The 18,938-nt window shown below is 41.4% G+C and overlaps 1 protein-coding gene across 3 annotated transcripts in view; it reads left to right on the forward strand.

Annotated features, from left to right (window-relative positions):
• The window catches only part of LOC116391746 (ecto-NOX disulfide-thiol exchanger 2-like), a 156,518-nt gene that overhangs the window by 130,991 nt on the left and 6,589 nt on the right, over positions 1-18,938 (forward strand). For all 3 annotated transcript variants that reach the window (XM_031862608.1, XM_031862609.1, XM_031862610.1), the window contains 5 exons: positions 1,426-1,532; positions 9,459-9,573; positions 12,103-12,290; positions 14,215-14,355; positions 18,037-18,093. In XM_031862608.1, coding sequence (XP_031718468.1) covers positions 1,426-1,532; positions 9,459-9,573; positions 12,103-12,290; positions 14,215-14,355; positions 18,037-18,093 — 608 coding nt within the window. The remainder of the gene's footprint in view (positions 1-1,425; positions 1,533-9,458; positions 9,574-12,102; positions 12,291-14,214; positions 14,356-18,036; positions 18,094-18,938) is intronic.

Here is an 18,938-nt window from a genome sequence, read left to right on the forward strand (position 1 = left end):
CTCTCTCTCTCTCTCTCTCTCTCTCTCTCTCTCTCTCTCTCTCTCTCGCTCTCTCTCTCGCTCTCTCTCTCTCTCACCGCTCTGCAAGCACACGCACACTGCTGGCGTTCATATTGACCCGCCCCCTATCCGTGTACGTTAGGACCTCTGGGATACACAGACCTCCCATACACTCCTCCATGACCACCCACATGACAAGGGATAGCTGAAAGGGCAATGGCTATATCAATACATTGCAGCTAAGATCCTATCTGACCCAGACTATACAGACGCAGAGCAGCCGTCATTGTTCACATCACATTTAGGAACAGTGGAAACCTCGGACTTCCTAATGGTCCTAATACCAATCTCTGACCCAAAGAAGCTCGCTCAGCTCAGTCGTTCTGCCGTTACATCTGCACTAGCGAGGCTTGAAGCTGACTGACGTTTGCTTTAAAAATAAAAAGAGAAATCTGCATGGGGAAAGCAAATCAGGAACACTATGCCACTTTAATAAGTGTCCTTGAGCAAGATTCTTAACAGCCCTCTGCTGTAGTGGAGCTGCACAGTGGTCAAAAGTGGCACGCGTGAAGTAGGTTATTTTTGCCATCTGCCAGTTGCCTAGCAAAAAGTCCCTCGTTGATTAAATATTTAACGAGACAAAGCGTCTGCACCCACGCTAACCGCTCGGCGAGCCTGTTTTAATCACAGCAAGTCTTTGTTAACCTGCTGTTGTTCAGCACGCACAACGTTTGCCACGTTCACTCTCTTAGTTCATTAGCGTTAGCTTGCTAATATTTGTGACACAGTACAGATGAGGCTAATGGGAATGTCATTGGTTTTGCAGATGTTTGGTCAAACAACAGTATGAGTCGTATTTGAAAGATGAAATGGTGGTTTTAAAAGAATAGTCAGGGATAATAGTTATTATCAAAGTTTTTATTACTACTCATCTTAAGAAGGACATGAATAGCTCTACTACATTTTCAGGCAAACCATCCTTTAGTTATTAAGACATTTTATTTAAAACCACCCTTCATGGTGGCACTAGAGGAAACGCCAGTGTAGAGCCGGGCCACTGGCTGATAAATATTATGTCAGTATATTAGCAGAGCTACAGTGTCCAAGGGCTTTATTACTATACGCTAAATATGTTGGGAACATGTATGATTTATTTAAGTTGTTTAAGTTTTGCGCGTGGGAACTATCAGACCAACCATCCATGAGATGATGCACTGGCATCAGCTGGTAAGTAGATCACACGCTTTCACACACACACATATATAAACACACACACACACACACACGCGCACACACACACACAGTTCTTTACATCCCTAGTTGACAACACTTTCTCACTCCTCTGCTCCTTCCCACCTGCCCTCTGTCTTTCTTTCTCTCTCTGTCTCTGGATGGTCTCTGGTCCTTCCCTGCATCCCGCCACAGTTGAGCAGATTGTGTCTGTATTCCAAGCTGCTTCCAAACAAAAGGCATGGGACCATTTCTCCAAAGCTCAGCGCAAGAACCTGGACATGTGGCGCAAACAAGCAGAGGTTAGTACACTTTGATTTCTATCTGTGGTTCAACTGATTTATTGATATTTAGACCTCATCCCATTCTGTTCAACGGCTGTCTCCCTCTTTACTCTTATGAAGTTCTGTTTTTTTTAAATAGATAGATAGATATTACATTAGGGCTACATAATTATACTCAAATTCATACAAGAGAGGGGGGGGGAAACAGGTCAAATCAGAAGTCAAAAGAGCAGACTCCTTGTTACAGTAAGTACTTTGAATGAAGCTAGGATACAGAAAAGGTACCTGCTCACTCCAGCCATTGTGAGATAGGGACACACCCAGGTGTGCCCCTCCCTCCACCACTGCCCTCCCCATTGGATACAAGCTGCTGGGTGAGTGTCCTGCACACAGGTAAATCCGTACAAGCCTTCTCCCCCTGCACCAACGAATCGGAAGGTTTTCTGAGTGGATGAGCGAGGAGGAATATCTTGAGACATAAAAGCGTATTCATTTCAATTCACACTGCTACTAGGTTTGAAAACAAATGAGCCTTCTTTTTTTTTTTCTCCGCCAAATTGAGCATTACAGTAATTAGCATGATGCCGCATTGTATGTAATGGAGGGTCTGGATTGTGGTACAGTCCTGGGTCTAATGGACTCATGTGTGATTGGTAAGTTTCTTTGAATATCAATATACAAAACCAACAGATTTAAGGTGAAGCAGCAATCAACTTGTACAAAAACGTCTCTTTTAAAGGTAGGTGTTGGAAAGCTTGTTGGTTTAATGCTCAGACCTTGAGGGTCTCTCAGGGATCTATTCTCCTCTGTACAAACACAGTAGCAAGTGTTCAAATCTATTATGTGGGTACCAGAGTGATTTTATCATTCTTTTTTCTTAATTCCTTTAAAGAGTTACTGTATACACACTGCCTACACCAGGGAGTACAGCATGACCGTAGATTCAAGCGAAAGAGACCACTATGGCTGGGCGCTCCACTGCAGAATATGTCCTCCATTTAGAAAAAAACTCCTTTAAAAGACATCCTGGTTCGAACATTCTTTGTAGTGTTTCTCTTCCAGCTACTTTACACTTAATTATAGCCGTGAGAATAGACTTTATTGCCATTCAGAGTGACACCACACTGTGTTTTACAAGTGTTTGTGTCTCAGAGTGAGAAGCAAACAGACAGATGAAGTCATTTGGAAGCAAAAGGTTCAGCACTGGCCCAAATTGAGTCTGTCTCTCTCTGGAGCCGTCTGTTGGTGTTTAAGTGAGTTTATGCACAGTAGGGAAACAGCCCAGAATCAGAAGATATGTGAGGTCACAACTAACTGGTAGAAACGAAACCTTTCCCAAAGGAAAGGAAATATAGATTAACCGACTCGTATTTTTTCCACCTAGCCAGCATAATCAATATTTTTATATTTACAATAGATCAAATCACTACTTGTATGTCAAAGGGGGCCGTTCACAGTGACAAACTCACAGACAATTATCACCTGACTCTGCAATCAACCTCAGCTCGACACAGCATTTTAGTTTTACGTCCCTTTAGGTTCACTCTCTCCGCTCTCACTTGCTCAGCATTGTTTCTAGCAACAGCATGCAGCTGTTGGAGTTAGCAACTAGCTGGTGAACTTAATGGAGCATTTAGCAGCAACAGAGACCAGTATTTCCCTCAGAAGTCAAAGGTAAAAAAGGGGTTGAATATTGGACTTCATCATGACTCCAAATTAATTTCAATGTTACTCTGTGTCTTCTGGATGTATAAATAAGCAGGTGTTCGATAAGCCCCAGCAATTTTTTAAGGTATTGATAAGTTATTTACAGCTTGTTTACCCTGCGTGAATAAATCTTCATCAAACATAGAAAACACAGCCTTGTGAGGCTCATCCAGTTGATCCAATATTCACTCACCTTTTTGGGTTTGGTCACCGCCAACTACTGAGCAAAAATATGTGACTCGGCTTGCTGGATGCTGGTTGTTTACTTCAGCTCTCTGTCATTTATCGCTGGGCTGATAGAGCACACTCAGCTTGTCTGCCTTTGGTTTTATATGTGGGAGTAATAAGAGCTGAGAGACCCGACCATACATTCTGTGTGAATGCTGCATCGAGCTGCAGAGGTGGGTGCTAATTCTCAGTGACCGTCTGCACAAACTGGTCATTCTTTTACATTACACTGAGGGATTTGACTCAAAATCAGACATATGGCTCAATGCAGGTTTATTTTCACACTGATCACAGAAAGGCTGCAGCGCATTGCACTGGCAGCCACTGGCCAGTGTAAAGGGCATAGGTAAGTAAGTGCAGTTGCTCAGGGGTAGTTCGTCATCAAATAGGCAGCCAGTTTCACTCTCAGTCATATTGTATATTCAGTATGATTCTCTGGCCCGGAGGTGAAATATGGAGGAACAAGCAGCGGCGCTGAGTCGCTGCAGCTCGCAGGCAGAATCAGACAACAGCTGCCTCGCTCGATCTGTCTCTGTGTGTGCGTGTGCGTGCGTGCGTGCGGAGTACCTGTTTGACCTCTGCCATGGGCTCGAGATGATAACGTCAGCTGACAGATGTTTGTAAGTTTGTTTACTCTTGGGCAGTTTCTGAGCTTCTTAGCATTATCTTTCAGCCTGTTGTTCTCTTTCATTGATGGAGCACTTGTGTCTCTGTCCACTGGTGGTGTTTATATAAATGTGTTTCAATACCAACTTGGTAAACTTGTAAAGTGAGAACTCTTAACCCTTTTTAACTTTATTATGTATTTAGTATTTATGTTGCTAACTAGATGACAGATATCCTTGTCTGTGAAATATATCATGTAGGCTTTATTAAGACTGTGGAGTTACTAAAGGTGAGTAAAGTCATATTTTAACAATGTTATCAACCCAAACAATGGTTGGCTAATTTCCTAACTGGCTGAACTCGTTATAGAAGGTGACGCGTCGTCTACACTACCCAGTAAAGCGTTAGTCAATGTCTTTTTCAGCCAGGACCGCGATAATTCAGTATTATTGCTTATCATCGCTTCAATAATAGTATAGTGACGAGATATTCTTTTAGAGATATAACGTCTAGATAATGGAAAGTTACATTTTCAGAGCATGAGAACATTTTAAAGTATTTTGAAGTTTTGGGTAACACTTTATAATAACTACACAATACGAAGCATTAGTTAAGTATGAGTAAACACTTAATTCATCATTTATAAAGCATTGTTCCTACATTAATAATTCATTAGTATGCAGTTCATAACAGTTATAAATGTTTTATTCTTGATTAATAAGCTTGTCTATTACGTGTTTCGTTATTGATGGATTACCCATTTGTAAATGAAGTATTATATATTTTACAAACCAATTATTAAGGAGTTGTAGATGATTAATAAGATAGTTTATAAAGTGTTGGTAAATGATGAATAACCTATTTAGATGGACATTATTCATGCATTTATATATATGATTTAGATATACACTAGTGGTTAGGGACTATGTTAATATATGCTTTATAAACACATATTAATACTGCAATTCATGATTAATTCATGATTGATTAAGGTAGTTACTACTCGTTAGTAAAGTGTTTTATGTGACCTCATCTAAAGTGAGGACTATTTATGCCTTACAAAGCATTTATAAATGACATTGAAAGGCCAGCAGTGCCTCAAGACACATAGTTTTTGAACAGAACAGGCAAATAGACACAACACAAAGTGATCAAGAACATATCAATATTTATTGCAAGATGCAAAGAATATACTGTTAAATACAAACCTCTCAGCCATTAATTCATGTAAGAAACAAACAAACAAAGACATTCTCCTTCAGGAGAACATGGCTGTATATAAAACATTTGTAAATGTACGACTGGAGCTAACCAGGAGCTTTGCCTATTAGTTTACATTTACTTATTTAATTATTCATTTTAACCAAGCATATATCTTAAATCAAGGCAATATATGCTTGGTTTTTGTCTGACAAGATATTTCTTCTTACAGTTTTTATGTTCGAGCATTTCACTTGTTTCAAGCGTTTCAGTCCTTAATTATCTTAATAAGGTATTATAACTTGTTACTGAGATTGTATTACTGGTTCTGAGCAAGTTAATGCTTGAAACTAGAATTCCCATAATTATAAGGCTGTTTGATCACCACTGACAAGTACAAAACGGCTTTGTCAAAGTCAGAATTTCTTATTTCAAGCATCCTAACCTTTTCATCAACGACCAAATGGAATTCATTGTTTTATTGTCAATCTTACAACACAGCACAGCAATGATGTATTCCTATAGCCACAATGCAGTACAGAGCAAAGACAGAACAAACGTTCTCCTCAGCCTGTCTCGTCCTTTAGCGAGTTAAAGTGAGTGAGCGCTGTGCTAACATCTCATTTGGAATATAAAGGTTGCCATTACATTCATCTGGCCAAGATGTCGTTATGAACATAAGCAGAAATGCCATGTGATATTTCTGTACATCTAAATAGACTCTTAATACATTTGATCTAACAGACATTTAAAACAACCTCCAATAAACACAGCCAGCATTATACCAAGATTCAGATGATTTACTGTATTTAGGTAACTATCTTTATAATTACGTATTTTCACAGCCGTGTACTTAAATACAGAAATGATGTGTAAAAGGGTATTTTTAGATGGAGCCATTATTTTTTGAAATGCATTATTTATGTATTTCTATATATTATTTATAATCCATCCAGTTAAATTGGAAAACTGAGAATAATAATTGTTAAAATATAATTGATGTGTACTTTCTTTATTTGATTTGACAGTTGTTGACTACACAGAGACGTTGTTACTATATATATGGCACTAATTAGTTATTGCCTCAGAGCTGTCCAGGTGTCTTCTGTGGAGTTGTTGAAAACAGTAGGCGCAGGTTAAATTCAATTCAATTTATTTTTGTATAGACCAAAATCACAAATCACAAATTTGCCTCAGAGGGCTTTACAATCTGTACACATACGACATCCTCTGTCCCAGGACCCTCACATCGGAACAGGAAAAACTCCCCCAAAAACCCCTTTAACAGGGAGAAAAGAGGAAGAGACCTGTGGGAGAGCAACAGAGGAGGGATCCCTCTCCCAGGATGGACAGAAGTGCAATAGATGTCATGTGTACAGAATGAACAACATTTACAGAGTTACAACACATTCAATGTACACGACAGAGCCACGGCAGGAGGCAAGACCAGGGTCCAGGTATCACCAGGATCCATGGAAACCTGCGAGGTGGAAAAGCACAGAGACTCCGGGGAAGGAGCAAAGTCAGTAATGTGCGTTAATGGTACCGCGAGGAGAGAAAGCACAAAGAGTGAGAATGAGAGCATAAAAACCATTAAAAATCCATTAAAAAGGATTTGGTAATCCTTAAATTATCATGGTGTCACCAAACATACTAAGCCAAATTTTAAAAAAAAGTGCTAACGGACATATTTTGAATCCAATGTTACAGGTCAGATATGCTACTGGATTACACGACAGGAGTTTGGTGAGAGTATATTACCCCATCATCTTACATTGACACTGGTAGTACCCTCACACAGACTAACACATGACATACTTGAGGAAGAAGACTGACCGCCCATTATTAACACTGACAGCAGCCTGTTGACCAACACAGCGAACCATGCAGGATGTAAGAACTGTCTCTCCCCGACAGTTCAAACGCTCACCGACAGCATCAGAACAAGCAGCCATGGAATCTCTTGATGCATGTGCCACAACAGCAGCAGTGGCCAATGACCAGTGCCAGATATAAATATGATCCATAACCTGTTAGTGAATGATAGCATAAAGACACTGTCCTAATGTAGGAGGTTAGAGTAAATCCCAACATTGGACATAGTTAATTATTTTACAACTGTATGATTATAAATACTATATTTCAAAATATCACTCCTATAAGCAAAGCTCTCTAAGTTAATGCGAAGTACCCTAACGCATGTTGGCACATGATTTAAATACAGACCGCCCTCCATCGACACTCTTGAAACAGCAGCCCAACACAGCGACATGTCATCATGCAGGAGTTAAGAGACGCGACTGTCTCTCCCCGAGAAGCCTGGGAAATGAATCTTGCATATGACACAACTATGGCAGAGGCAAGACTAAAGGTCTTTGTGACACGTCAACAATCTAATTCTATTCCAGAACATGCACTTACGCGATCTAAAACTCCGACCTAAGTTGAAAGGACGCGCGGATCCGGGCCAGAAAGAATGATTGCTGACGGTTCTCCAATGCCCGTCTGTTTGTTTCTTAGTTTGCTGGCATGTAACGTTACACATTATGGAGGATGAGCATCCAGCTAGCCTTATTTGCCTTTTCTGTTCAAAAATGATGTGTCTTGAGGCACTGCTGGCCCTTCAATGTCATTTATAAATGCTTTGTAAGGCATAAATAGTCCTCACTTTAGATGAGGTCACACAAAACACTTTACTAACGAGTAGTAACTACCTTAATAAATCATGAATTAATCATGGTTGCAGTATTAATATGCGTTTATAAAGCATATATTAACATAGTCCCTAACCACTAGTGTATATCTAAATCATTATATATATAAATGCATGAATAATGTACATCTAAATAAGTTATTCATCATTTACTAACACTTTATAAATTATCTTATTAATCATCTACAACTTCTTAATAATTAGTTTGTAAAATATATAATACTTCATTTACAAATGGGGAATCCATCATTTATAAAGTATGAAAACACAATAATGAAACGCATAATAGATGGGCTTATTAATCAAGAATAAAACATTTATAACTTATGAACTGCATACTAATGAATTATTAATTTAGGAACAATGCTTTATAAATGATGAATTAAGTGTTTACTCATACTTAACTAATGCTTCATAGTGTGTAGTTATTACAAAGTGTTACCAAGTTTTGTTCTAATGAAACGCAGAAATTAAGTTTTTCTTGCTGTTTTATTATTTTTCTTCGACATGTGAACGTGTTTGTCTGACCCTGACCTCAATGTCCGTGGTCTACTTGTGTTTGCGTGGACGTTTTTCTGAGACCTTCAAGCCCCTGAGTGGAAAATGGGTATCGGTCTGTGTCTCTTGACAGCACTGTGCGCTTGATTCTCCTGCTTCATTATCATAAGACCTCTTGTTTTTAATAGAAACACTGTTTGCTACTGTAGCTAAACATCTGCTCACAACAGGGAATGAAAGCGGAGCGATCGCTTCGTCCGTGTGTTCATGGTTTGGGCTTATCATGGACCGTCTACTGTGTGTAAAGCATCACCAGGATTCTCTGGACACGGACCTGAAGGGTTTGGTCTTATATACAGCCAATCCAGTCCATCGGTTTGACCTTAATCTTTAAACCATTTTGAAACCTGCTTCTGGTTACTGGTCTCGAGATGGATAAAGTCATTAGTTATTCTGCCTGTAAGGGTAAAATGAAACTGATAAGAGTGGTGTTTTACAGTTACTGCTGTGGGTTTCCAGATGTGGGTGTAGAAAAACCAACAGCACACATTGTAAACAGAATATGCTCAAAGACACATTTCATGCCTTGTCATCTTAAATCTGTGTTTCCTGACGTGATGGTGCTTTTGACATTTTTGACAGGAGGTGTTGTTGTTGTCACACACGTATCGTGTATTTTAGCTGCCTGAATGTGAACGATTTCTCCCAAGAAACAAGAACGGCGAAGTACAAAACTGTGGGGTCTGGCTATATTTGTGCTACCATGTGCCCTATCCCTGTGCCAGAGGAATGTAGCTCCAGCTCTGATTCATCTGCACTGCTTTGTCCTCTACTGATCTGTTATAGGTATTCCTCACAGCTAATGCTTAGCTTTGAAATGAAAGAGGGGGCCTCACTGATGATCCTTCTACTCCTAGCACCTGCTAAAAACGTGCATCAGCCGTGAGTGTTTGCCGTTCTGACCCTCCCATCTTGTCGGTTGTGTCTTGCAGGAGATTAGAAACATGCACAGCGAACAGCTGATGGGCATCAGGCGAGAGGAGGAGATGGAGATGTCGGACGATGACATGGAGGATTCCCCTGACAGCAAGGACTCGGAGGACTCGGGTATGCATATGCATGCACGTATTTACAGTTCAACACGTCTGTCAACATGCGCTGATCAAGATCTTCAGGGGATGAACGCCGAGAATGTTAAATAAACGGGGGAGACGGCTGTGTTTGACTGACATGACAGTAATCATCCCCCGAGCATCTGACAAACGCCGCATGAATAGAAAAACACATTCAAAGTACATCAAAATGCTGACGCCAAGCACGCTTTACTGAGTCAATGTTGAACATGACTACTAAATGACATCCAACCCAGTCCCCCTTGTGATGCACACACCTCCGTGCGTGTACGTGAATCTGTCCACACCTGCCAGCTGCTGTCTAATATCAGATCGGGGTACCGCTGAAGTGCCATAATCCTCTGCTTCTCCCTCAAAGGAGTCTCTTTGTGTTCGCTGAAGCAACAAAAACTAACGGCGCTCCTAATCTCTCCACCGCCATTACAATAACCCATAAGTCTAGAGCAGTCGCCTGGGCAACATGCTGCATCCGTCACCACCACATGTACGCTTGTCTCTCGCCTTGTGTTTCGTGCCGTTACGCTCTCTTCACACACTCTTTCTTCTCGCCTTATAATCATTCCAAGCTAATGTGACAGCTTCTCTAATCAGCATGCACATGTATGTAAATACAGTCGTCAGCTCGGCCCCTTCTCTTTTGCAGCCTTGCTATATTTAATTTCTATATCAGCAATTAGCATTGCCGGTAAAGACCTGTCATTCCACTCGATGCAACAGGATTGGCAGAGGTGACGGGTGTTAATGTGACACTTTGTTATTTGTGTCAACAGGCTGACTGTTAACACCCCCTTTACTCACTAACCTTTTAGCAAAGGGGCATGTTTACACATCAACCAGGCCTGCTGAAAACACCTGTGTTTTGAATGCAGCCTCTTAAAAAGTAAATCAATGCTCTGCGTGTGACTCATGTACAGAATAGAAAGCAAAAGAACCGCTTGTGTGCGAGACTGTGTGCCTGTAGATGTGTGTGTGCGCGTGCACACGCACGCTCGTGGATATCTGCAGGTCGATAGCGCCGCCTGTTATGTAACAGAAGGGGAATTGCTCTGAATCTGGCCAAGCGGTTGACATCCCCTCACACCAAGTTGATGAGGCTCCCAGATCAATACTCTTCTCACCTCATACCCTCATTTTGCTGGGAGAAAAGTACACACAAACACAGCGTGGACGCGTACACACACTCGCCCAGCAAGAGTTCATTAACACTGCCAACGGTCCTCCATGATAGACTGCAGGCAGCACTCATGAACACCCACACAAAACCTAACCAGACACGCAGTCATGCACACACACACACACACACACACACACACAGAGGATGGGGCTTATCTCCCCACTCCAGTCAGTGTATTTCACTTTTCCAAAGAGCTTCGCCCCTCAAGGCCCACAGGAGGAGAGCAGAGCTGATAATACTGGACATCTCTGGAGCTGAGCAGGTTTCAAATAGTAATAACTCCCACTGTCTCGTCTCTTTGCTCAATAGGTCAGGTTAAATGTCCAGTAGGGAGCTATTGGACAAAACACTCTGGGAGTCTATGTTTGATTATCTGACACGGATTGAATATCAAAATAACAATTTACAGATAGCTTGCCAGCATGGTACCTTGACATTTTGCTTCCTTTTTTTTCATTGGGTAGATGTGTGAAGAACAATTTCGGTTTCACAAGAAAGATTTCCGGATTTGTGTCCTCGGTTTGTTTTGGCTCTGCTGTTCTCACTGGTTTGAATCGAGTGGGTCTCGGGTCAGAAAAGGGTGTTTTTTCCGCCGAAAATCCGTATTCAAGATTTCAGAACTTTTAAATTTATATCTGATGACAGTTGTGGAGTTGCTTGCTAGGCCGCTGTCAATAAAGTTGTGAAGTGGAGAGAGCAGCTGGTTCCAGTTCTTTTCTCTATTCCCGCTTCAAATTCTTCTTAAAACCATAGCCTCAATATTTGCTCTAAACAAACATCAGACTCTCACTAATACTCCAATATCCGTGAGTTTGGCCACTGCTGCTATGTAGAAGAAGCCGGTCAGAGCAGAAGTGAATTTGTGAAACAAAAACAATATTTATCAATCATCTCAAAGTAGAGCTACAGTCCCGATGAAGCTGATTAGATGAGTCTTAATGAATTAAACCCACGGATACTTTGATGCTGTTCTAGAGAGAGATCTTTTTCTGTCCTGCAGAGTAGGGCAGAGACATATTTAGCAGCAGACGCATATATCAAGAGGACATTTGTCATTTTGTGTTTCAAGATGCCGGAAATTTGCATAAAGTCAAACTGAGCTCTACTCTTTCTCCATTACGCTTTGAATTTTAAGATGCTCACCACCCTGTCATCCTACTTTCTTTGCCCGCTCTCAAATAAACAGTGAGAGATCTGCTCGCAATTGTCACCTGATATACAAGCTTCAATATTTGATAAAAAAAAAAAGCCTCACTCTGAAACTGAGACCCAGTCAACCGTGGCAGTGTTTTACACGATAAACATCATATTCCATTCTGTTCCCTGTAGCTGTTTTCCAAGCAGAAGCCTTAAAGGAGGAGAACGACTCGCTGCGCTGCCAGCTGGACGCCTACAGGAACGAGGTGGAGCTGCTCAAACAGGAACAAGGAAAGAACCAACCAATCGGCAGTGAGGAGGACAACACGCACTCTCAGCAGCTCAGCTTCCTGCAGCAGGCTCTGCAGGGCATGCAGAAGGTATCTACACGCGCGCAATCGTCTGTCCAACAATAGGTTTAATCTTCTATTCCTAACTGTTAAGCACCCGGATGTTTTCAAGAACAAAGTCTCTCAGGTTAATCCCATTGCGTTTTCAATGCAAGAAGACGGTCATTTATTCACGACCCTGCACTTTAAAAGTGAGTGCTGTGCGGGCACAAGTAGAGAAGTGCAGCTGTCTGCAGCAGCTGTTGGTCTTTTCTGAAGAGCTGCTAAAATAATTATCTTTTCAGGTTTACTCTGGTTAACGGAAAATTTATTCGCAGTTGGAATTGGTTTTATTTGGGATTGGAGGGTTTTGAGCTGTGATTCGAATAGTGCACAAAACCCAAGGCTATTAAAACCATTTCAAACCATTTATTCAAAGAAATATCATGAAATGGAGTGGATCTTTCTTTGAAAATGTGCCTCGAATACCATTCAGTACAGTATGTACTGTATGCTTAGTTCTGAATGTGGTTCTTCAGTCTTCCATTCCCAAATTAAACCCCTCTCAGTGGTTGGTACTACGGTTTACTGGCAACAAGTCCATATATTCATAAGATACAACTTGCTCTGTGTGAGACTCTGTCTGTCTGATACAGCAATAGAAGGCAGAGACAGGCATTCGATCTCTGACATTATGAAATATTAGAAAATCTGAACTTTGAGAAAATTGAGTCATATGAACAATTCATTAATTCATAAAAATATCAACATCTTAAGCTGTGGTTCAAAGTTCCTTCTTGAACTGGGAAACAATCTTCTGGAGCTTTCACCCATTTCACAAGATCTTCATAAGCAGATGGAGGAGGAAAGAACATCCATCACCGACTGTATTTCCTTGAAAGGGGAAAGAAGGAATATTTGAACATCTACAGTTTCACGTCTACTCTGCAAACATCTGCTGAGGAAGATGGTGTGATTTTGGTGACCTTGTTTTCTTCCCTACTGAATCTTTATGTTGCAACCGTTCCACTTTCTAAAGAACAACCCCTTTAATCTTAACCGTTAAGTACCGAAGAACTACTAAATTGACTCATTCTGGCATTTGTCAAGTGTCCGCACTTAGCGAGCTGTCACAGGTAATGGAAATTATGATTGATTCATGTTAAGAAGAGAATCCGTTAATGCCCTGCTGTTCATTTCTGCTCACAGAGAGTAATTACCTTTGCAGCTTACGTCTCTCGTGGTGTGTTTATGGAAAGATTAGGGGAACGGATTAAATGAACTGGACGGCACTGAAATTGGATACCTCGCCTTTCCGGGGTGTCCACATGTTGCTTCACGCAGACACATAAATTGCAATGAAATATTATCGGCGTGCGCTGGCAACCTGTTCCCTCGTTTGTGAATTATTGTGTGTGTGTGTCTCGCAAAGGCACTCGATGTGTAGTTTAGCAACAAAAAAACCCTGGCTGTAAAGACCCCCCGTGTCTCAAAGACCCTTGTTTTGTTGACATGAACACGGCAGGAGGTGCATCTTTCCATCTGCGTTCGGCAGATAAATTGCCGATCAAAGCTTTGTCTAACACCAGTTCCTGCGTCGCCCCAAAGCGAGGATAAAACCCCAATGAGCGTTACTTCTCTCACTGTGTTTTTCATCTGTGTGTAATGAGGGATTCTTTGGTGTATTACAAGCAAATGATTTGGCAAATTATTCCTCTTGGACTCATTGGAACAGAATAGAATAAGACCCTAACACAACTGTTTTCTCTTTAGTAAATGTTTATTGAAGATATTATTCATGTCGGTGTCTAATTGCTTTTTTGTTTTTGAGCTGAAGTTGTAATTACCGGTGTAGGGATTACATGCTAAATATTAATAAAACGAACGGCTGATTGTTCCTCTTTCAGTAGGTTAGTATTTTCACGGCTAGTTAGCATTTGTGGCTTACTGTTCTCCCCTTTTTGTGTTTTTGCAGCAACTCTTAAAAATGAGGGATGAATTAAAACAGCGGGAGGCAGAGCTGGAGAAGAGTTTTGAGGACAAACAGCAGCTGAACAACCAAGTCCTGAACCTGAAGGAAGGACTCCAGAACCTGCAAAACACGCACGTGATGCAGGTTAGTCTGACAGAAAACACACATTACACAGCTGGGTTTCCTGAGAGCGAAGCGAGGGGAAGAATCTACCACGTTTCCTTTTTTTTTTTTTTTTTACATATGAAAGTTCATTTCTGGGTTACTCTCTTTGCTTGAAAGTGAACATTATCTAATTTGCACTTTAATAAGAAAGAAATTAGTTTCCACGCATGAAAGATACTTGAGGAATAAATCCTCGATAAACAAAAGGACGTGATGTGATTGTGGTAATGTGGAGTTTTGGGTCGAGGAAATGACTCAATAACTTGAACTAGTTTAAAACTTATTTCAAAGCTCATCAGATATCCCAAAGTAGCTATTTTGGGTTCGATCTGTGTGATATTAACACTGAGAGAAAAGACCTACCGCAGTGAGACAGACGTTCTCCAACTTCAATGTTCTGGATTCCCATTTTCCTCCCAGGGAGCCCATTTCATTCTTCTTTAACTCAGAGTCTAATCGACTGTTTCGTTTCTAATTTCCCTCCAAAAATGTTTATGATGCAGCTTTCACGTTTTAAGTCTAGTAAAATGATTTCCCTTTACTTTGCTCTGGTTATTGTGCATAATTCCTCTCGTAGAAATCATACCAATAATCATCTGAAGGACTATTTTAGGTTCTTTGTGTGTACTTACGTTGTTTTTCTTTCTGTTCTTCAAAGTTTGTTGTGCATCAGTGTGAAAAACCTTCATAGACGGTTCACACAAACATGTTCACAACAGTGTCTCACAAAGGTAATAAATTACAGTGTTGGCTACACCACTGTATGTCTTTAGTGCTGAACCGATGAGTTGATTCATCTATTAGTACGTTGGCAGAAAAATAAAATCATGCATTTGGGTTTTGAGGTGTTAAAAACATGCAACTTGATGGCTCACCTCATCACTTACATGGTATCGTTTGCATGTTAGGAAGCAATTTTTCGATGTCCGGAATAAAAATATGGGCATGTAAGTGGGAAAATGCCAACCTATCCATTAGTAAGGAGTGCCCGGTGGAGGAGTAAGATTTAGTTGGATCTTAACTCTACGTTGAGAATTAGTTCAAACTTATCTAAAACATAGCTGGTGCACCAGCCTGCTGTCGCTGGAATTTCCATTACAAAAGTACAAATCATACAAAACATGATAAATACACACAGTAACAGAAAATGATGTACATAAAGTCGTCTCGCAACATTTTTATATACCTAAAAAAATACATTATCTATTACAAAACCCCTCCATTATTACATAGAAACTAAACATGTTGGCTCCTTCCTTTTGTTGTTGGTCAACTCCTCTGTTCTCAGTGCGACCACGTAAAAAGAACCAGAAGAAATCCATTAATTTCACAACTAGAGACACATCGAGCACGGTCGACCGCAGTCAAATCGCTGCCATATTTGTCTCGCAGCTGAGATTTCATGTGACACTGACGACCAGCAACCCAATCACATTCCTCTCTGATTCCCCAACATCTCGTCCCGCGGGCTACATCGGCTCTGGCCAAGATATCACGTGATCAATACGTGCGCACGGTATTAGTGTGATTGCCGCATGGGGAGGTATTACAGAAGACATTGCACAGATGTGAACCACTGGTGCCGTCGCAGAGCTGTTGCACACGGCCACACCGTCTGTTCGAGCCACTCCTGCTGCATTAGTCATCCATCCCAACATCCCATTTGTCATTTGATTGAACGCGTTGCTTACATTGAGGCGTGTTTTTCCCCCGACAAAGCTCCATCTGAAATTGATTAGAGGCGAGCTGTTGCGCTACAAGAGTATACGCTGCTAAATACAATGCAGCGTGATCTACAGTCTTATTAAACAATTTCAGCTTTCAAGGGCCATTTTTCTCTGTTAGGCGTGTCGTGTTTACAAATGTTTCAGGTGTTGTCCCTTATTCCCAGGATTCAAGTGCTAATGCTTGTCAATGTTCCTTCTGGCCTGGTGTAATGAGAGGAAGGGCTGCCATTGAGATGAGCCTCAGGTTCAACCGCCTATTAAATTGGATAATAATACGAACGAGAGGCTCTCAATCCACGCGGGGCTCTCTGTGTGCTGTCTGTGGGCTTTCAAATGTACTGCAGGTTTCCTGTAACGCAGAGCTGAATTTGTAATTAGCTAAAGCGTCTCTTCACTCACATCAACCGGAGTTGTCAATAGCCCGTTAATGGTGATGAGTTTGATTAGAAATGTGTCGCCATGACTGCGAGCTCGGGGAAAATATGCTAATTAAATTCCTGCATGTGGGCAAACATGAATCATGAGAGGCAGTCTCATTAAAGGAGGAAAGAGAAATCAATTTTTGGGGTGAGGGTTTCTCTGAAGATAAGCTGTCGCTTTGTGTTATTTGTCACGTTGACGAGATCTCTTCATGCCATCAGTTATCCTTCACAGGTCCTTCTGTCATCACACACTACTGGATTGACACCAGTGCAGGTCCTTGAGGCCATGAACCTTATTACTATTGTGATCAAAGCAAACGCCTCGTGACTTTTTCTCCATACATATATTTTAGTGCTGGCACTGATGATTATTTTTGTTATTGATTGATCTTGGTCAAAATCGAACCGGCAGAGGCTGAAATATTAATCGAGCTCCGAAAATGCTCAATGCAAAGCAACAGCGTCTTTAAATGTGACTCTTGTCTGGTAAATGTCTTTAAAACGCCACACCAGGCTTTTTTTTCAGGCTCGCTGTCGATGTTTAAGAGTCTTGAGCTCAACGTTGTTCTGTCAGTACTTCGAAAGCTCCCTTCAGAGCTACAGAGGACATTATACAGCCGGCACAAGCCGAGTGCTCCAACAAGTGAACTGATGTTCGTGTGGAGATGTTAGAAAATACTGAAAAATGCTCATCGTAGTTCCCCAGGGCCACAGACGGTGTCTCTTAAAATTGCTGGTTTTGTCCAAAAAACAGTCCGAAAACTAAAGATACTCAATTCAAATGGCACAAAACAGAGAAAAGCAGTAAATACGTCTGTTTAAGAAGCTGGAACCAGAGACGCTTTAGCTTTTCTGAAACGGTGACTCAATACATTTGATGTTGATAATCCTGTGATTACCACCCAGGGGTACTTGTACATTTAATTGCGGTGTTTGTAAAGATTGTAGAGTAGCTATGCTGATTTAATCAAATAGAAATTAAGATTTTGTGATATAATAATCATCAGAATAACCGATAACCTTTCAGCTACCACAGGCCAACTACCCATGGACATTGCTCAGTTTCCCTTTGACGTGACTCTGTTCACCACCTTAATACTAGATGTTGCAGAACAAAGAGACTTCCTGTCTGTTGAGGAGGCACAGGGACCTGGAGCCCACCGTGCAGGGCTGTGGGCGTTCTTCCAAACAGAAAGGTTGTGAGCACTGGTCTGATGGAACAATACAGTAATTATCTCTGCACCAATATATTCCCAGGAAATCCGAACCCACAAAGTCTTTCATTGTTGCAAAATTAATAGCTCACGTTAATTATATCCAAATGTAGTTGAGCGTCTCTTGTTTTCCCCGTTTGTTCAAAGTCAGCACATTTCTGGACATTATTCTAAAAATAGACGATGCCTGTGTTTGCACGCCATGCTGTGCTCGCCCCCTCGTCAGTCTGACATTAGCGCTGAGCTTCTTTTTTTCTCTGTGGTTCTTTTCCCTCATATGTCTCTAATGCGCTGCAGCTGGAGACGTCGAAGGAAGACGACGGAGGCAGCGAGGAGAGCGCTAATCAAACCAGCGTAAGTGGGAAAAGGTTGAGCCCTCTCTCCCCACTCCTCTCCACATATTGCTTTGTGTCCTCATTCTCCCTTCTTCTTCTTCTTCCTCCTCTGACACTCTCGCTAACCTCTGCCAGTGACATGACGGATCATTAAGGGCCAATCCAGTTCACTGCAACTGCATGTGTCATTGAATAAATCACCCAGACACAACTGGGCTAGGAAATACAGAACTCATAAAGTCAAAATGGCTCGCACATGTGCACATGTCCCCACACCCACACACAGTATTGTAAGTGTTGTGGATAGATTAGAAACGGAAAAGGGCCACCAGGCATCTCGCACCATAAGTGGAAATAGTACACACACAATACCGTGTAGGACAACAAGCAGACAAAAAACTCTTCCGCCATTTTTCTGCCACCTGTCAGATCTGAAACAAACAGCTTGATCATTTCCTTTCCAAGTCTCTCTCTCTCTCTCTCTCTCTCTCTCTCTCTCTCTATATACTGTATATATATATATTTTTTTGTTCTTCTTCCACTCATCCTTCCTTTGTGTGTGTGTGTGTGTGTGTGACATGCATTTCATCCCTCTATCAGAAATATAGCCTCTGGCAAACAATTCTCCCTCGCCTCATTACCCTCGTCTTCATTGTCTCTCCGTATTAATGTGTTGGTCGTGAAACTTCCTGATGTTTTCATTCTCATTCATGTCCGTCTGTTTACTGCGTGCCATGCATCGGCTCAAGTTTAAGCTTGTTTACTTCTCGTCAGCCACAGTAGCTGGGAGCAGATTCCTTTAACGTAACTGTCTAACTGTGTGTGTGTGTGTGTGTGTGTGTGTGTGTGTGTGTGTGTGTGTGT

This window comes from Anarrhichthys ocellatus, unplaced genomic scaffold (assembly GCF_004355925.1).
Source record: "Anarrhichthys ocellatus isolate YVR2014 unplaced genomic scaffold, GSC_Weel_1.0 scaffold27, whole genome shotgun sequence".
NCBI classification, from domain to species: Eukaryota; Metazoa; Chordata; class Actinopteri; order Perciformes; family Anarhichadidae; genus Anarrhichthys; species Anarrhichthys ocellatus.